This window comes from Cryptomeria japonica, chromosome 8 (assembly GCF_030272615.1).
Source record: "Cryptomeria japonica chromosome 8, Sugi_1.0, whole genome shotgun sequence".
In the NCBI taxonomy this organism is placed as follows: Eukaryota; Viridiplantae; Streptophyta; class Pinopsida; order Cupressales; family Cupressaceae; genus Cryptomeria; species Cryptomeria japonica.
Genome location: NC_081412.1, coordinates 112,959,702 through 112,976,720, shown reverse-complemented (window position 1 = coordinate 112,976,720; position 17,019 = coordinate 112,959,702). Strand labels below are relative to the sequence as shown.

Here is a 17,019-nt window from a genome sequence, read left to right as displayed (position 1 = left end):
CGCCAACTTCAAATTCCTTATGTCTCCTCTTCTCATCTTCGTTCTCCTTATACTCATTGTTCATGTCCTCCAAATGTTGTTTAACCTAAATATGCAAGGCTGTCATGTGATCTGCAAAATATTATGCTTCTGAAATTCTCTAGTCTTCACTGCTAATATCTCTTAATTATGATATACCTCTAGGATGCACTCCGGTAACAATCTCAAAAGGTGTTCTTCTGGTACTCCTATTTACTGAATTTTCGTAGGCAAACTCTGCTTGTGCAAGGATCAAATCCCAACTTCCGGTTTTATCTCTAACTAAACATCTCAACAAATTTCCCAAACTTTGCTTAACAACTTATGTCTGTCCATCAGTCTGTGGATGAAAAGTAGAACTGAACTTCAAATCTGTCTTCATCTTTTTCCAAAGTTTTCTCCAAAAATAGCCAACAAACTTAGTGTCTCTATCTGAAACTATGCTCTTAGGTAATCCATGCAATCTCACCATTTCCTTGAAAAATAGGTCTGCTACATGTAATGCATTTGATGTTTTCTTACAAGGTATGAAATGAGCCATCTTTGAGAATCTACCCACTACCACAAATATAGAATCATTCCCTCTCAGTGTTTTAGGTAATCCAAGTACAAAATCCATGCTTATATCTTCCCAAGGTCTTACCGGTATTGTCAAAGGTTTATACAATCCCACATTTTGACTACTACCCTTTGCAACTTGAAAAACTCTACAACTTTGCACATATTTCTTAACATCCTTATGAATCTGGGGCCAAAAGTACTACTCACTCACCAATGCTACTAGTTTGTCAATGCCAAAATGTCCAGCGAATCCTCCACTGTGCTTCTCTTTTATCAGATTCTCCCTCATAGAACTCTTAGGTATGCATAATTGAACTCCTCTGAATAACATCCCATCTTGAATGAAGTAATCCAACCACTTGCTTCTATCTACCATAACCGATTCTCTACATGCTTTCCAAGGTTTGCAAAATTCGGGTCATTGTCATACAAAGTCTTCAATTCCTCAAATCCTAATATTGTCACTCTCATCTCTGTCTGCAAATTCCTTCTCCTACTCAATGCATCAGCAACTTTGTTAGATTTTCCACTTCTATGCTTCAACACAAAGGTATAACTCTGCAAAAACCCTACCCATCTCATATGTCTTTGATTCAACTTACTTCGACTGTTCAAATACTGCAAAGATTGATGATCTGTATACAACACAAACTCCTTAGGCAACAGGTAATGTCTCCACTTCTTCAAGGCTTGAACTATGGCATAAAACTCCTAATCATACATTGACTATCTCCTTTGGGCATCATTCAACTTCTCACTGAAATAAGCTACTGCTCTCCCTTCCTAACTCAAGACTGCTCCTATTGTTGTTCCACTTGCATCACAATCCACTTGAAATAATTTATTGAAATCCGGTAAAGTTAACACGGGCTGCTCAGTCACTTTTTGCTTCAATAGTTCAAAACTTTTGTTTTCTCCGATGGTCCACTTGAATTCCTTCTGATCTCCTCTCATGGTCTCAGTCATAGAGTTACAAACTGAAATGAAATTTCTGATGAACTTCCAGTAAAAACTAGCCAATCCATGAAATGATCTTACCTCTCCAATGCTTTCTGGTGTAGGCCACTCAACAATTGATTTTACTTTCTCAGGGTCCATCTTCAAACCATCCTTAAATATCACAAATCCCAAATAGACTAACTCATCCTTCATGAAAGCACACTTCTTAATATTTATCAACAACTTTTCTTCTCTCAACGTCTACAAAACTTGTCTCAAATGCAACAAATGTTCCTCTTTTATCTTATTGAAAATCAGAATGTCATCCAAATATACAATAACAAACTTACCCAAAAATTTCTTCAATACCTCATTCATCAGCCTCATGATAGTACTCGATGCATTAGCTAACCCAAAAGGCATCACCAACCATTCATACAGTCCTTCATTTGTCTTAATGTTGTCTTTCATTCATCTCCTTCTTTGATCCCAATCTAATGATATCCACTCTTCAAATCTATCTTTGTAAAGTATTTTGCTCCACTCAAACAGTCCATTATGTCATCCATCCTAGGCAAAGGAAACCGATATTTCACTATGATTTTGTTTATTCCTTTGGAATCAGTACACATTCTCCACTCTCCATTCTTCTTAGGTGCTAATATTGTTGGTACTGCAAAAGGGCTTAGACTTTCCCTAATCAAACCTTTCTTCAACAGCTCCTACACTTGTCTATTCAGTTCTTCATTCTCTATCGGTGTCATCCGATGTGCAACTTTGTTAGGTAAACTAGCTCTGAGAACCAAGTCCATGCAATTACTGATACTTCTCACAGGTGGAAATCCATCAGGTACATTATCTTAAATGATGTCTTCATATTCTGTCAGCAAATCTTTTATCTCTTTTGGTTGTTCCTCTTCCGATTTCGGTTTCTCAGTCTTCTTAGGGATTAAGGAAAAACACACATTCCCATGCCTCAATCCATCCAAGATTTTCCTTCCATCTACCAAACAGATTCTAGCATTTGTACAAACTTCATTTTTCAAAGGTTCCTCCAAAGGCAACAAAGTTTGCTTCATCCCATTGGCCACAATAGTGTATGTATTCTTCCTCCCATCATGTATTGTCTATTTATCAAACTGCCAAGGTCTACCCAACAAAAGATGACAAATATCCATAAGCATAATATCACACAAGACTTCATCATGATAATTCCTAATTTTCAATTTCACCAAACATTTCTTGCTTACTAACAATTTATGTTCATCCTGAATACATGCTATCTGATAAGGCTTAGGGTATTTCAATCTCTCCAAATTCAACTTATTCACCATCTCTTTTGAAACAAGATTATCTGAACTACCACTATCAATAAAAACTTTACAACACTTACCGAATACCTTACATCTAGTCTCGAACAAATTTTACCTCTGCAAGAGCTCTTCATCTCCTCCGGTATGACACAAAGCTCTCCTCATCATCAACAGTTCTCCATCTTTCGATTTATTATCTGATCCAGTGGGGTTTTCTTCCACCACTGCTTCTCTTCTGGTATTCTTTGTCTTCTTACACTCTAAATCATGATGTCCTTCTCCTCCACACTTATAACAAGTTCCTCTAAATTTTCTCTTGTCTTGTCTTCCAAAATTCTCATTCCAATAGCCATATGGTTTTCTCCTCCGATAGAAATTTCTATCATCTTTCCAATATAAATTACCTTCTTTGTTCACTTCCTTGTCCTTGTTCTGATCTATAAAGGTTCCTCTATCTCTGGTATATCCTCTTCCTCCTTGAAATATTCCTTCGGTAAACCTTCCACCTCTGCCTCTCTGCCTCTTCTCATGTCTTTTGTTTAACTTCTCTTCTACCTTTAGGGCATACCAGTAAGCCTCTTGAACACTCTCTAATTTGATCAAACTGAGTTCATCTTGTATAGACATCTGCAATCCATTCAAATATCTTGCAACTTGTTCAACTTCATCATCAACATGTCTGGATCTGATGTTCAACTTGTAAAATGCTTCGGTGTATTCCTTCACACTAGATTCCTTTTGTCTCAAATTATGCAACTTCTAGAACAGATTCACTTGATAATCAGCTAGCATAAATTTTGATTTCAACTTAGCAATCATCTAATCCCATGTCTTAATCTTCTCTTTACCTCTTCTTTGTCTATCAACTTGCAAATGTTCCCACCAAAGAGATGCATGACCTTTCAACCGTGTACAGGCATATTTCACCTTCCTTTCTTCCGCAGTGTTTAAAAAATTGAAATATTTCCCCATCTCCGAGATCCAATCCATCAATTCATTTGAATCCAACTTCCCATCATATCCCAATGGGGTAAAATGAGGTTTAGTATTCGCCCTACTCAAAACCCTCAAAAACCTTTCCTCATCTGAATCAACCACCGATGGGTTTACTTGTTCTATCTGGGCTTATTCTCCTTCATCTTCACTTACATCTTCAATATGTTGGCCTCTTCTCTGGGTTGTCTCCACGGCTTCCAACCGAGCTGCTATACCTCGCAACATTTCCATCATGGCAGGGTCTGCATTCCCACGCGCTCCACTATTCCTACCTCCTCTTTGCGCCATTGTTCACGTCGGTCCTCTGCAGCTGCAGGTCAGATCCACAATCTACCACCCTACAACAAAAAATATTAGGACACGCAACCTCCAGAACGAAAACTCGCTCTGATACCACTTAAAGCAGTCACCAGTGAGGAGGGACCTCAAAGAGATCAATCTAGACCGGTCAGCAAGAGTAAACACAATAGAAACACAAAGATATGATGGTGGCAATGTATAACAAATTGTTTTATTTCATGAAAATTGATTACAACCAACCGATAACAACTGGGTTACAACATAATTGGCTCATAGGCTTGCTAAAACATGCTCAAATATAGAATAGGTCACAACCAAGACCTTTAATCTTAAGATCTATCTTCTAGGCTTAGTCTAGCTACTTGATTCTTCGATTGTTTACATTCTAATGCGCAATTACAATTATATATACGATCCAAGGGGATCTGATCGGCCCAAAAAGGTATCAAAACCTGAAGAACAAGACCTAACATGTAAAATCAATAAGGTCGGCATCCACCAAGATATTCGTCCAGAAAATCCAAAGGATGAATTGTAGATCACGGGAAAAGGTTGGCCACATGCCAAGGAACATCGGAATCAATGCCCAAGGATCCGCAAGCTTCGAAAGGGGTTCCGATAGATCACCAAAATAGGTACAGGCAACTGGTAACAAGAAATTGTCAACCGGTAATATGAAACTGTCAAGGAAACTGATAGTGATAACTTGCTGGAAAATGATCCAAATGCGATGCAGTCTGGAAACAAGAAAGATGATCAAGTCTTCAAGTAGAATCCAACTCCACGGGATTCGGTGAGCCAAAAATGAGACACACAGAAAGAAGAGTTGAAACAACAAACAGAAAGCAAAACAGAAAGAAAATGTTTTTGGTTGATGTGAATAGTGTGACAGTTTTGTCTTCTTGTGATTTAGTGCAGCAGGGTATATCTTGTCTTCCAGCTTCAGTTCATTGGGATGACTACTTGATAGACATTGCAGGTTTGTTTGTGGAGTCCTACATTGCACCTTTGGGATACATCATTGATGACATTCATCTTCTCTTTGATGAAGATGATCCTTCTTCAATTGTTGCGAGGGAACACTCTGACCCTCTCCTGAATTCTCTACATGATCATTCTTTCGAGGTTGACATGATTGTGGATTCTTATGTACAACATTTGGAGGAGGTCTCTTTATCCTTAATTAGAGGAGACATGTGAGTCTTTGGATCTTGCTCTACATTCATCCTCACTGGATCTTGGAGTGTCCTTTTCAGCAGTGTGGACCAATACACCTGACTTGAAGGGGGTAACTTTCAGCATCGACATGGGGACACTTGTGCAATTTTTAGAGACTCCATTCATCACGAGTTTTTTTCCTACATCTTCCTTTCATGATTGGGGAGACTTCATGAATACACCTTTGGTTTTGTTTCTTCCTAAGGGGAGGAATGTTGTTCGACGATCATGGAGCAGTTTCTTCATTCAGTTTCAAGCTTCTACCATTGGTGCATATCCTACATTGAGGGGGGGCTATTTGGTCTCTCTTCTTCTCTCTTATGGGGGGGGGGGGAACTTTTTCCTCACATGGGGTGTTGTCCTTCTCATACTTCTTTAAGAGCTTTTGTATAGTTTTCATCTCTCTTTTGGGGGGGAGTTTTTTCCCATTGGGTTTTTTCTCTCTTTCTTCATTTGTGAGAGATTGCATTGGTTTGTGTACATGTGCATTTGTACATGGGTACCTAACATGACCTAGTAGTCACGAACCATCTTGCCTTGTTGACTTAAGTCTACATTCCCCTAAGTTGCACTTAAGGGAGGGTGTTGGTGTAAATTATGTGTCATAATCACATTTTACTTAAGTTGACTTAGGGTAATGCATTTTATAGTAGTTTGAATATGACACACTTAGGGAAGTGTGCACATAGGGATGATGTATGTAGGAGAAATTTTACCTTTTGTGGTCTTATTTTGTTGTAACATTCTACCTTCGGTGGGTGATCCACATCATGTGGAATATTTTATTATTTCTCCTACCTACCCTTGTTTCTCATTGAGCCACATGTCATGATTGGGTGCTCACATATCCATATGGTCTTGTCTTTATAAGCAGACCCATCTACATTGTATGTAACTTTTGGATCTAGTTGATTAGTAAATAGCATCTTGATTAGAATGCAATTTATTCTTATCAAATATTTTGTCTCTTATTGTGTTATTCAATGTGCTCTTGATCTTGGCTATTTTCAACAAATTCTTAAAAAATTGACAATCTCTTGTCCATGTCCAATTGATGCCATCTCCTCGCACCATTCGACTATGAGGTCCTCTTCATGAGGGGTGAGGATTGTTGGAGGACCTTTCTTGGAGGTGGTTATGAGCCCACGCAACCATTTGGAGAGTGCGGTTGTTGGGATGCCCCATTTTTTAGATGTTGCCCTGACAGACATGTTGTCCTTGACTTCTTTCAATGCCCCTTTCATGTCTTTTGCAGACCACCGTTTTTGTGGCAACATAACTATAGGCTGCCTCTGAGATGGAATATCCTCTCCCTGAGATGGAGTAGCCTCCTCTGCTTGTGCTACAAGTTGTGGGTTGTCATAATTGGGTCGACATCTTCAGTGGATGGGGGGATGGAGGAAACCTGACTCCTCTTTTATGGCTTGGCCACCTTGTTGATGCTCTTTTCTTTACAACAGGCTTCGTCATCCGATCTCCCCTCGTCATCTACAAATATTTCATAGAATCAAGATGTGGATTATGGGAAACTATGAAATGACACAATTAACAATTTTGAGTAACTGTTGTGGATGAAGGATGTGAACAAACCACGAAGATGTAAAACAAAAAGGGTTTGGAAAGGCAAATAAACCATGAGGTTGCCAAACAGTAAGGATTTTAAATACTGTAAAGGAAATAGTGGAACACAAATCAAAATATGGAAAAGAATGTGTAAACATGAAAACAGTAAGGGAAGTTGGAGACAAGAAAATGTAAAATCACATACATATGATTCAGTATAAATGAATCAGTTTAAGGTTAGTTGCAGATAATTGGTAAATGAACAATTCTAAAAATGCAGGCCTTAATTTGTTAAGGTGAAAGGAACAAAATGAATCTGTAAGTATTAAGTGAAGGGATCTAAATACATCATAAGGATGTAAAACAGTTATGGTAAACATAATCTGAACAAGAAATGAAATTGAAGGAAACAATGGTACATGAAACGAATGTGTAGGAGAGAACATCAAAACTTGAAATCATATAGGGTTTACAAAAATGAATAAAAGGGTTCGTAAAAGTTGAAAATCGTAAGGGTTTCTAAAAAATGTGACGGTTTGTAAAAATGAAGGAAATGATGAGGAAGAAAACAATAGAACATCAAAGGAACATGAAAACATGGAATGACAAAAATAGTGAGGGAAACTTGAGAACAGAAAACGTAAAATCACATACATAGGATTAAGTAGAAATGAAACAATGAAGGTTAGCTGCAATAAATAAAACAATGTAGTGTTAAGAAACTGAAGGCCTTAAATAGTTAAGGTGAAGGGAACAAAATGAATCTATAAGTATTGGGTGAAGGGATCTAAATAAAACATAAGAATGTAATATAGTAAGGGTAAGCATAAACTGAACAGGAAATGAAATTGAAGGAAACAATGAAACATGAAATGAACGTGTAGGAAAGAACATCAAAACTTGAAAACATATAGGGTTTACATAAATGAATATAAGGGTTACCGCAATCTTGAAAACAGTAAAGGTTTGTACAACTGAAAAGAAAATGAAGAGGAAGGAAACAATAAAACGTGAAATGAACATGAAAACATGAAATGATGTAAAACAGAAAGACATGGATGAAGGGACCTAGATAGAACAAAAAGAAATGAAGCAAAAACTCAACCATGACAATGCAAAACAATAAGAGCAGTTATCAATTGGAAGAAAATCAATAAGAGCATCTAAAACAGTAAGGGGGAAGACAAGGTTTAACAATAAGAGCAGTTATGAATTGAAAGAAAATACATACTTGGATGCTTGTTGTGTCTTCTTTGAATTTTTTGATGCCTTATGTATCTTCCTTCTCCTATTCGATGCCTTTTGTGTCTTCTTTGTGATTCAAATGATATAATTTCATTGCTCTTTGTATGATTTAAACGTAATACTTGTTTGTGTGGTCTCTTTAATGTCTGTACTCTTGCCATTTCAAATTTTGAATATGGATTGCATTTGCAGTGCCCATTTGATTTCGCCATTTATATCTAAGTTGATTGGTTTTTAATGGAAAATGGTGGCCTTACGCAATTTTGTTGTGGATGCAGGTGGGAGAGGTGGTGAAGTGACCAATAGATGTGTTGTGAGGTGACTAGTTGGTGTGCTGGGGAGTTGGACACATGGGATAGAGGACCTGACAACGTGTGGACTTGCACATCTTATCGTAGGCATACATGGTCTTAGGTGTAGGGTGTAGCTACCCATGGTTTTGTGTCGATGATTGTTTATGGGGCAGTGTATTGTTGGGACTTTTGTTTGTAAGTACGATGGCAAGCCTTAGATGAGCGTAAATCTTATCCTTACATTTTGGTCATGTGGGCACGTATAAGTTCTACATGGGGCCCGTTGCTATGCACGTCAATATCTATCATTGTTATGAATAACTGCCAATGATATGGTCATACTTGTTTGATTCCTTTTTCAGTATTTAGTGTTTGCATACTATAGCACGTTTAGGACCCCACCCACGTATTGGGGTCTCTCCCCTATGTAAAATTTATCATTTTTTTGGTCTCTTTGAACTTAATAATTAGAGAATTCGATTGGTTTCTTTAAAATTAATAATTAGGGGGTTCGATGAACAAGGAGTGAACCCTAATTGAAACATAGCCGGTATAAATGTAACTATAAAGCTCTATACAGCTTGAATGCTTCCTACAATGCAAAAAGATAAATTTGAATCTTTCCCTATTTTAGTGGAGCAACAACTGCTTAAAAATTGAAAATAAGCTTTGAAAAAAACGGGTGGCTACAAATCATTCCTCAAAATAGTGTTCCCATGCAACTTAAAAATTGTCAAAAAATGGATAATTTAGAATCTTTCCCTATTTTGGTGGAGCAGCTATTGTTTAGGAATTATAAATAAGCTATGGAACAAAAAAAGGGGCTAAAAATAAGCACTGACTGCTCATTAACAAAAATGCCACATGGCTCCACAAATTTTTTTTCTCTTTTTTTTAAGATTTTTTTTCTTTTTTTTTTTCAAATTTTAAATGCACAAATTAGTATTAATGCTATTAATACAAAGTTAAGATGTTTTGCTTAAAAATAAGCAGCAAAGATAAATATCCATGGGGTCAGCTACTTCACAAATAATCCCTAAAAATATTGAGCAGCGGCTACTATCCAAAATAAGCTAAGCAGCAGCATGGGAACATGCCCTAAGAAATCCAAATTCAGATAAAAACCAATCGAATTCTAGAGCTAAAACAAAAAAAAAAAGCCATAAATTTCTTGACAATATCTGTTATACAAATTATTGCCTGTACAGATTGTACAACTTCTGCAAACTTGCCAATACAAAACAAAAGCATACGCAGGCATGAATCCACAGCAATTTGGGCTGCAAATTCTTCCTGCTTTCTAAATCGCTTATCGCAGAGAAGAACACTTATAAATTGCAACTTTCCCTAAACAAATTTTCTTTCACAAACTCCCTTGACAAATTTTCTTTCACAAACCCCCGGGTATTCGAAATTCCTTTCTTCAGGCATAATCACCAACATCGCAAAGAACAACACTGATAAATTGCAACTTTCCCTAAACAAATTTTCTTTCAAAAACCCCCGGGGATTCAAAAGCCCTTCCTTTAGGCATAATCACCAACAGAGCTGATCAAATTTTGTTTCACAAACCCCTGGGGATTCAAAACCCCTTCATTCCTTTAGACATTTCCACCAACAGAGCCGCTGTGATCTCCACGGCGGGAAGAAACCGAGACAGATCCATCACCGCGATCTCTGTCTTTTCCAGTAAGCCAATTGAAAGTTTTCTTCAAATAAGCCCTACGATCCTGCTGAGGAACAACAGGCGGCCGAGAAAGCCGAGAAGCCGGACGCTCAGAAAACGACCTCAAAATCGCCGCCGGATTCATACTAGAAATTCCGCCCCAACGCTCAGACCTCGTCCGCGGCTCCTGCATGCTAGACCCTGCATCACGCCCTGAAGCGCCACCTGCCTTAAGGCAAGCAGCGGCATCCACTTTGGAGCTCGAAGATGCCCCCTGCGAGCGCGAATGGTGCATGGCCACAAAACTGCAGCTCCGATACAAACCAGGGGTTAATCCGCGAGGCGTGGCGATGTACCACTCCGTCGGTTGCTCGAGCTCCTTGCGCACCCGCACCAGAGAATGCCCTGTCGAATGCGATCTTCGCACCTTTTCCATGGCGCTCGGCTCCTCAGTCGCAGAGCTTTCACCCGCCTCAATTGCCCTCGCCACAGGCACCGATTCATCATTTCCATTGTCAACAACGATCACGACTTCGGGCTCAGGCTCTCCCTGCGGAGCAACGACCCCAGACTCTGTTCCAGACGGATCGGAACCCTCCTCGGCTGGGAGAAGATCCACCCTGCAGACGGGACAAGTGGTGTGCGAGCAGAGCCACATGTCGATGCACTCGGGATGAAACGCATGGCTGCATTTCGGAAGCAGACGGAGCATTTCATCATCTTCGAAATCATTCAGACAGACGGCGCACTCGGAGCCTTTAGCCTGAGCCTTTAAACCCTTAACCAGTTTAAAGCTAAAGACCGGAAAGCTCTCAATAATGGCCTTGTCCAGGCCACGAGTCGCCTCCCTCTGTAAACCCTCGGCATTATTTCCCCCTCCGCCAAGCCGCAGACCGCCCGGCCTTCTGGAACCCCCGCTTCCGCTCTCCCCTGAGCAACGACGGATGTAGATCGAGAAAAAACCCATGAAAAAGAAGGCGCTGAGCAGCACCACGATTATGATCGCCATGGAAGGGTTAAACCTCGTGTTGAAGTTGTACGGTCCATCGAAGCCATTACCAGTGTTATTTTCTTCCAAACGCCTGACAAACAGAACCCCATCTGCAATGAGATTTTCCAATGCAATTCGTCTGCTCTCCATAGCTGAAAAAACTCGACTTCTCGAATCCAGTCTATATGAGACAACAATCAGGTCGGTTTTCCATTTCCAGAGCTTGAATCTAGTAAATCAATCCAAATCTCTGGCCTAATTATATACTTGTGAGGGCAAATTCCAGAGTCTACCATGTAGAAAACTGGTAATAAATTCAGCACGACTGGGGTTCGAGTCCCCCCCAGGCCCCGCGTGCCTTTGACTTCCTTGTTCCGAAATTTCCACGTATGTTCGATTCCTTCTAGATTTCTTACCGCCTGCAGCCAGTCTCCTGCCGTTAAATTACCGGGCGGCAGAGGCTGACGTATACGAAGATTAGTTCAAATTTATAAATAACGTGATTGGATCAAACTTGTCTTGCCAAACGATAGATATTAAGAATATCGGCTGTCTTTACTTCTTACGTACGTGGCACGACAACGACTGGTTCGTTCCGTTAATCCCGATTCTCTTCGCCCACGTAATGACAAACACTAATTTTCTCTCTTTTTCTTTTTTATCAATGTTCTGGAAGTGTGTTGAAAATATGGAATCTTTTATTTTATTTTATTTTATATTTGTCGAGCAGATATGTTAGGAATAATTTGGCTGCCCGGGGACTCGAACTAATGACTTCTCTCGCGTGTTAGGCGGACACCTGGATTTAGTTGAAGTCTTGACCTAACTTTGACTTTAAAACGTGCGTGGGATACTTGAAAGCTTATATAAACCAACTTCCACAAAAGGACATCAGCTTATGGTTGAATTATTGCTTTCCAACTATATTAATTGGAATTAAATATTTCCAGGAGATTATTTGGAATAAAATATTTCCACGAGACTATTTTCGATTTTTTAGTAAACACCTTACCTATTTTTTTTGTTTAAATTTAACGGCCTCTTTTTATATGCACAGTTATATAAAAGACATCCACATATGGTTGATTGAATTGCTCATATCCAACTATGACTTAGAATAAAATATTTTGCAATCTATTTTCCATTTTTTTAAATCTGTATTTTTTATTTAATTTGTAAATTTAAGCGTATAGTTATCTGAAAGCATATTTAATTTGACTATTTCTCACACTTTAAATGCATGAAAAGGAAGAAAAATATTTTATTTATTTTGTTCTCAACTACCACTTTGAGTTTATATCTAGCAATCAATTAATTTTTTAATTATTTCACAATTAGTTAACTTAATAATTATCTTGGTCTAATAGAATAATACTATTATTTTTTATTTTTTTGATAGGTAATTGGCCGAAGCCTGAATAGCTTTTGACTGGAGCTATGAACCAATGGGGACTTTAGATGTCCCTATTGGGAATTGAACTGTTTTAACGAGTTAAGCTCAACCCCTTGAACATAATAATACTATTATTATGATGATATGATAATATAATAATTATGTAGTTTTAATAGAATATATTTTTTCTATTGTAAAAATTTAACAGAATGAAAATTTAAGAGTTTAGTTATCCAAAATTGTCATGTCTAATTAAATAAATATTTTATTTATTTAATTACTTTAGCCTAATTCTTCTATTAATTAAATAAATCTTTATTTGTTTAATTCATTCATTTATCCTCTTCTAGCCTTATTTCTCATTTAAATAAATACATTTATTTATTTAAATTATCCTTTTCCTAAATTAAATAAATATCTTATTTATTTAATTATCTCATTTCTTCTATTAATTAAATAAATCTTTATTTATTTAATTAATTCATTAACCTTTTCTACTTATGGCACATGTCATTCATCTCTTAATTCCTACACTACCTACCCCTTTCATTATTTTATTATTTTTTTTACCTACCCTCTAATCATAGCCGACCTCCTTTTACACCTCTCAATCTTATCCCTCCATTTCATATTGTGTCTTCTATATAAGGAGATGCTTCCTTCATTATCAAACCCTAATCAATCATCCTAATGACCTAATGACCTAATGAGCTAACTACTTGATCAATTGACTACACTACGATCCTACTTGCAACCAGATTCTATTCTTTGTTGAGCTCTTGTGCACATAAAATCTAAGAGCAAATATATTCAAGCAAGATCAATGGAGATAGGAAAAATGGAGATCAAAACCCTATTGGACATGTGATGGTATAATCTTTGTGATTTCATTTGATTTGCATTGTCTTAGGTAATCTTCATATGTTATGGTGGATCTTTGTTGTTGTTAGGCTAGGGTTTGGTGGTTGAATTCATTTAGCCTTTCAATATCGTTATTATTGTTATCCATTTTCACCATATATATATATATATATATATATATTTCTCAACCTACCACTTTGAGTTTATATTTCAGCAATCAATTAATTTCTTAATTATCTCACAATAGTTAACTTAATAATTAGCTCAGTCTAATATAATAATAATAATAATATAATGATATGATAATATTATAATAATTATAATAATAATGTACTTTTAATAGAATAGATTTTTTCCTTTGTAAAATTTTAATAGAAATATAATAATATCATAATAATTTAATATTAATTACAATATTATAATATGATGATAATTTAATGTTAATTATAATATTTAATAATATAATATTTTTTAAGTGAAATAATGAACAAATATAATATCTTTACACGTACTTCATCTATATTTCTCTAAATATAGCTATGTATATACATACATATACGTACACACATTACTAAATCTTTTAATTTTTTTATTAAGAGGTTTAATAGTCTTGTTACATTTATGTATATGTATATGATTTTTATTTTTTTAATGTAGAGGTTTAATAATTGTGTTATGTCTCTATGTATATGCATATACATATATACTAGCATAAATATCTTAAATACATCTATTTAATAAAAGACTTTTAGAGATATTAGTAATTTATTTTATTTAAAATATATTTTTTTATTGTTTGTTTGTTCTAGATATTTGAGAAGAATCTCTTTCAATAGAAATTAAATTACAATATTAAATGTTTTACATAATTTAATTTTTTAAGAAAAATTAATAGAATCTTAAAATAAAAAATAAACTAGCATACCTATATTTTAAAAAATCTATGTAAAATATGTCAAGAGATATTGAATTTGAAAGTATATAATATTCATGAATTTTAACAAAGAGTTTTATTGTAATAAACTTGAAGCAAAATGGTTCAATAATCCTTCATAGTACGTCAAGCAAATTTAAAAAATGTAACACACAGTGTAGATTGATAGAATCATTAATCAATAGTCGTGCATTTCAATAATTTAAATAATTTTGTTGGTTTTAAAGAATTGCTTGGAATTGTTATTGGTTAATTTAGTCATATAGTATGAGTCATGTAAAAATGAAGAAGAATGCATAGTTTGTCTGATGCAAGAAATATTCAACAATGCATAAAAGAGTGCATTTAATAAATTTGAATTATTAATAATCAAAAGATATATTATCAAAGTCTAAGAATATAGACATTTCATTTGTCAAACAATATTTCCAAAAAAATGGCTTAGCTAGCCATTAATATAGTAGTAATAACTATCAAACAATATTTAAAAAATATTATCAAAAATGAATTTAGTCATAGATACAATTTGTAAATAGTTTTGAAAAGCTTGTCAAATAAAATTTCAAAAATAGTTTCATTTAGTTAACTATTTATGCATTGGTAATAACAATTGATCTTCAATATCATCAAGAAGAGCTTGAACATTAATTGTCATAGTGGACTTCACGGCATAAAAGGTAAGTATCCCATAGTGTGCATATAACAATCTAAACGATGACATGACTGAATGAACTATGAATCTAATTGAATTATTGAAATTAAGAGTAGAGAGCAACTATTGCTCAAATGGACCTGATTACTAATTTGTGATTGTCCTTTAAGGAATCTCATGAACTTCATACTGAGCTCATTAGATCTAGGTTTTTACTTTATGATGGTCATTGTTGGCCTAATAGTGACTTTCCAAATGCATGCAACAAGGTAAAGATCTTGAAGCTCATGGTATAGAGCAATTGACCAATTACAAAAAATTGTAATATCAATTTGTAGATTAGAAAATTTTACATCTAAGCTCATTTAGAGATTTGATTCATAGATGAAGTTAAAGTTACAACATAATTATCAAATTTTATTTGACAGGTCCTTGGTCCTTTTTTGTTAATTCTATTGACCATATTTTCTCTCAAGCAATAGAAAACACTCAATTCCTCTATATGAAGGATGACATTGTATGGAAGATGGAAGTGATACTTTGACAACCAAAGTAAAGACCAATGTATTCGCATTGTGTGGCATCTTGTTCACCTACATCAAAATTATTATTGTCTTTTACATATATATATATATATATATATATATATATATATATATATATATATATATATATATATATATATATATATATATATATATATATATATATATATATATATATATATATATATATATATATATATTCTAAACTAATTATGAGATTGTATATATGATTCTTTATCAAAGCAAATCAACTTATGATGAATTCAAGTCATGTCTAAAGTGGCAATTATTTTTTAGGGTCAATTAATTAGATAAATTAATAGAATTTTGCTTGATATAAACATAATCTATAAAGTTAAACAAGAAATAGAATATAACAACATATATGTAGATTGTCACTTTATTATAACAAAAAGTAAATGATGATGCAAGGTTTCATGAGGTGCATTTAGGCAATATGAATGTTAAAAAGTAATTTAAGTCATTTGAAATGGAAATAATTTTGGGAATAATGAGAAAAGTTGCTTGCCATTTTGAAGAATATTATGTAGGAATGGGTTTATTGGTGATCATTGGGACAAAGTTTGCATGTGTATGCATCTCTTGTTTTTTCATTCTCTTGTCTATAATCCCAATAATAGTTTTAGTACATGTTTTAACATGTTTTATAAATATTCCAATTAGATGCATTGTTTCTTTGAAACATTTATAAATGTTTTTAAAAAATTAATTTTTTTAATGTAAAATATTTAGCGAAAATATAAAAAATCGTAATTTAAATCTAATAATTTTGTGCTTTTTATAAATTTTAGATTGTATACAAAATTTAATTAAATTTTGTAAATCTACTGATCAGAAATAAGTCAGAGAATTAAATATTTTAATCTTTAATTAATTTTTGTTCTCATATAAATGTAATAACCTTTCAATACTGAATTGTCTTTTCGACTTCCGATGTGTACATAAATGTAGTGGTTGTTCAGCTTCTTTGAAAGCTTATAAATAAGCCCAATTTGAATCCAATTGCAAGGAGTTGGAGAGTTATGGAGTTACAGAGTTATAGGCATACGCTCCTTCACAAGATTGCCTAAATTGTACAGGCTCACGCATACAACTCTCTTTTATAGAGTTTGCCCGAATTGGATACATTCCAGGCATACAACTCTCTTTTACAGAGTTTTCCCAAATGGGATAAATTCAAGGGCACACAACTCTCTTTCATAGAGTTTGCCAAAAATTGTATGGTTCTTACATATTTTCAATGAAATGAAATTTTATATGATTTGTTATGTGTTTACAATACCACAAATTTTGCTTTGGGTATTGTCCTCTAAATTGACAAAATAATTCAGATCAGTGGTATCAAAGCCATTTTTTATCATTGCAGGTGCATCTACAGCCAATGAGCCACTGCCCATACTACGCCAAACTCTTCCTTGTCTTCGTCTTCAGCAAAAGGAAACGAGGAAGCTACTGCAGCAGCTACCAAGGAACCAGTAGCTGCTACGCCTCAAGCTAACTAGGCTCCTGC

At 35.1% G+C, this 17,019-nt stretch overlaps 1 protein-coding gene across 1 annotated transcript; it reads right to left on the bottom strand.

Annotated features, from left to right (window-relative positions):
- Positions 1-9,588: 9,588 nt before the first annotated feature.
- On the bottom strand, positions 9,589-11,511 carry LOC131031269 (E3 ubiquitin-protein ligase ATL6). Its single transcript, XM_057962343.2, has one exon. It carries the CDS (start codon positions 11,251-11,253, stop codon positions 10,048-10,050), a length of 1,206 nt encoding a protein of 401 aa, XP_057818326.1. The 5' UTR covers positions 11,254-11,511; the 3' UTR covers positions 9,589-10,047.
- Between the last annotated feature and the right edge of the window lie 5,508 nt (positions 11,512-17,019).

Bases quoted from the DNA above. Each gene is read 5' to 3' on its own strand.
- LOC131031269 (XM_057962343.2), bottom strand. From the start codon at position 11,253: ATGGAGAGCAGACGAATTGCATTGGAAAATCTCATTGCAGATGGGGTT.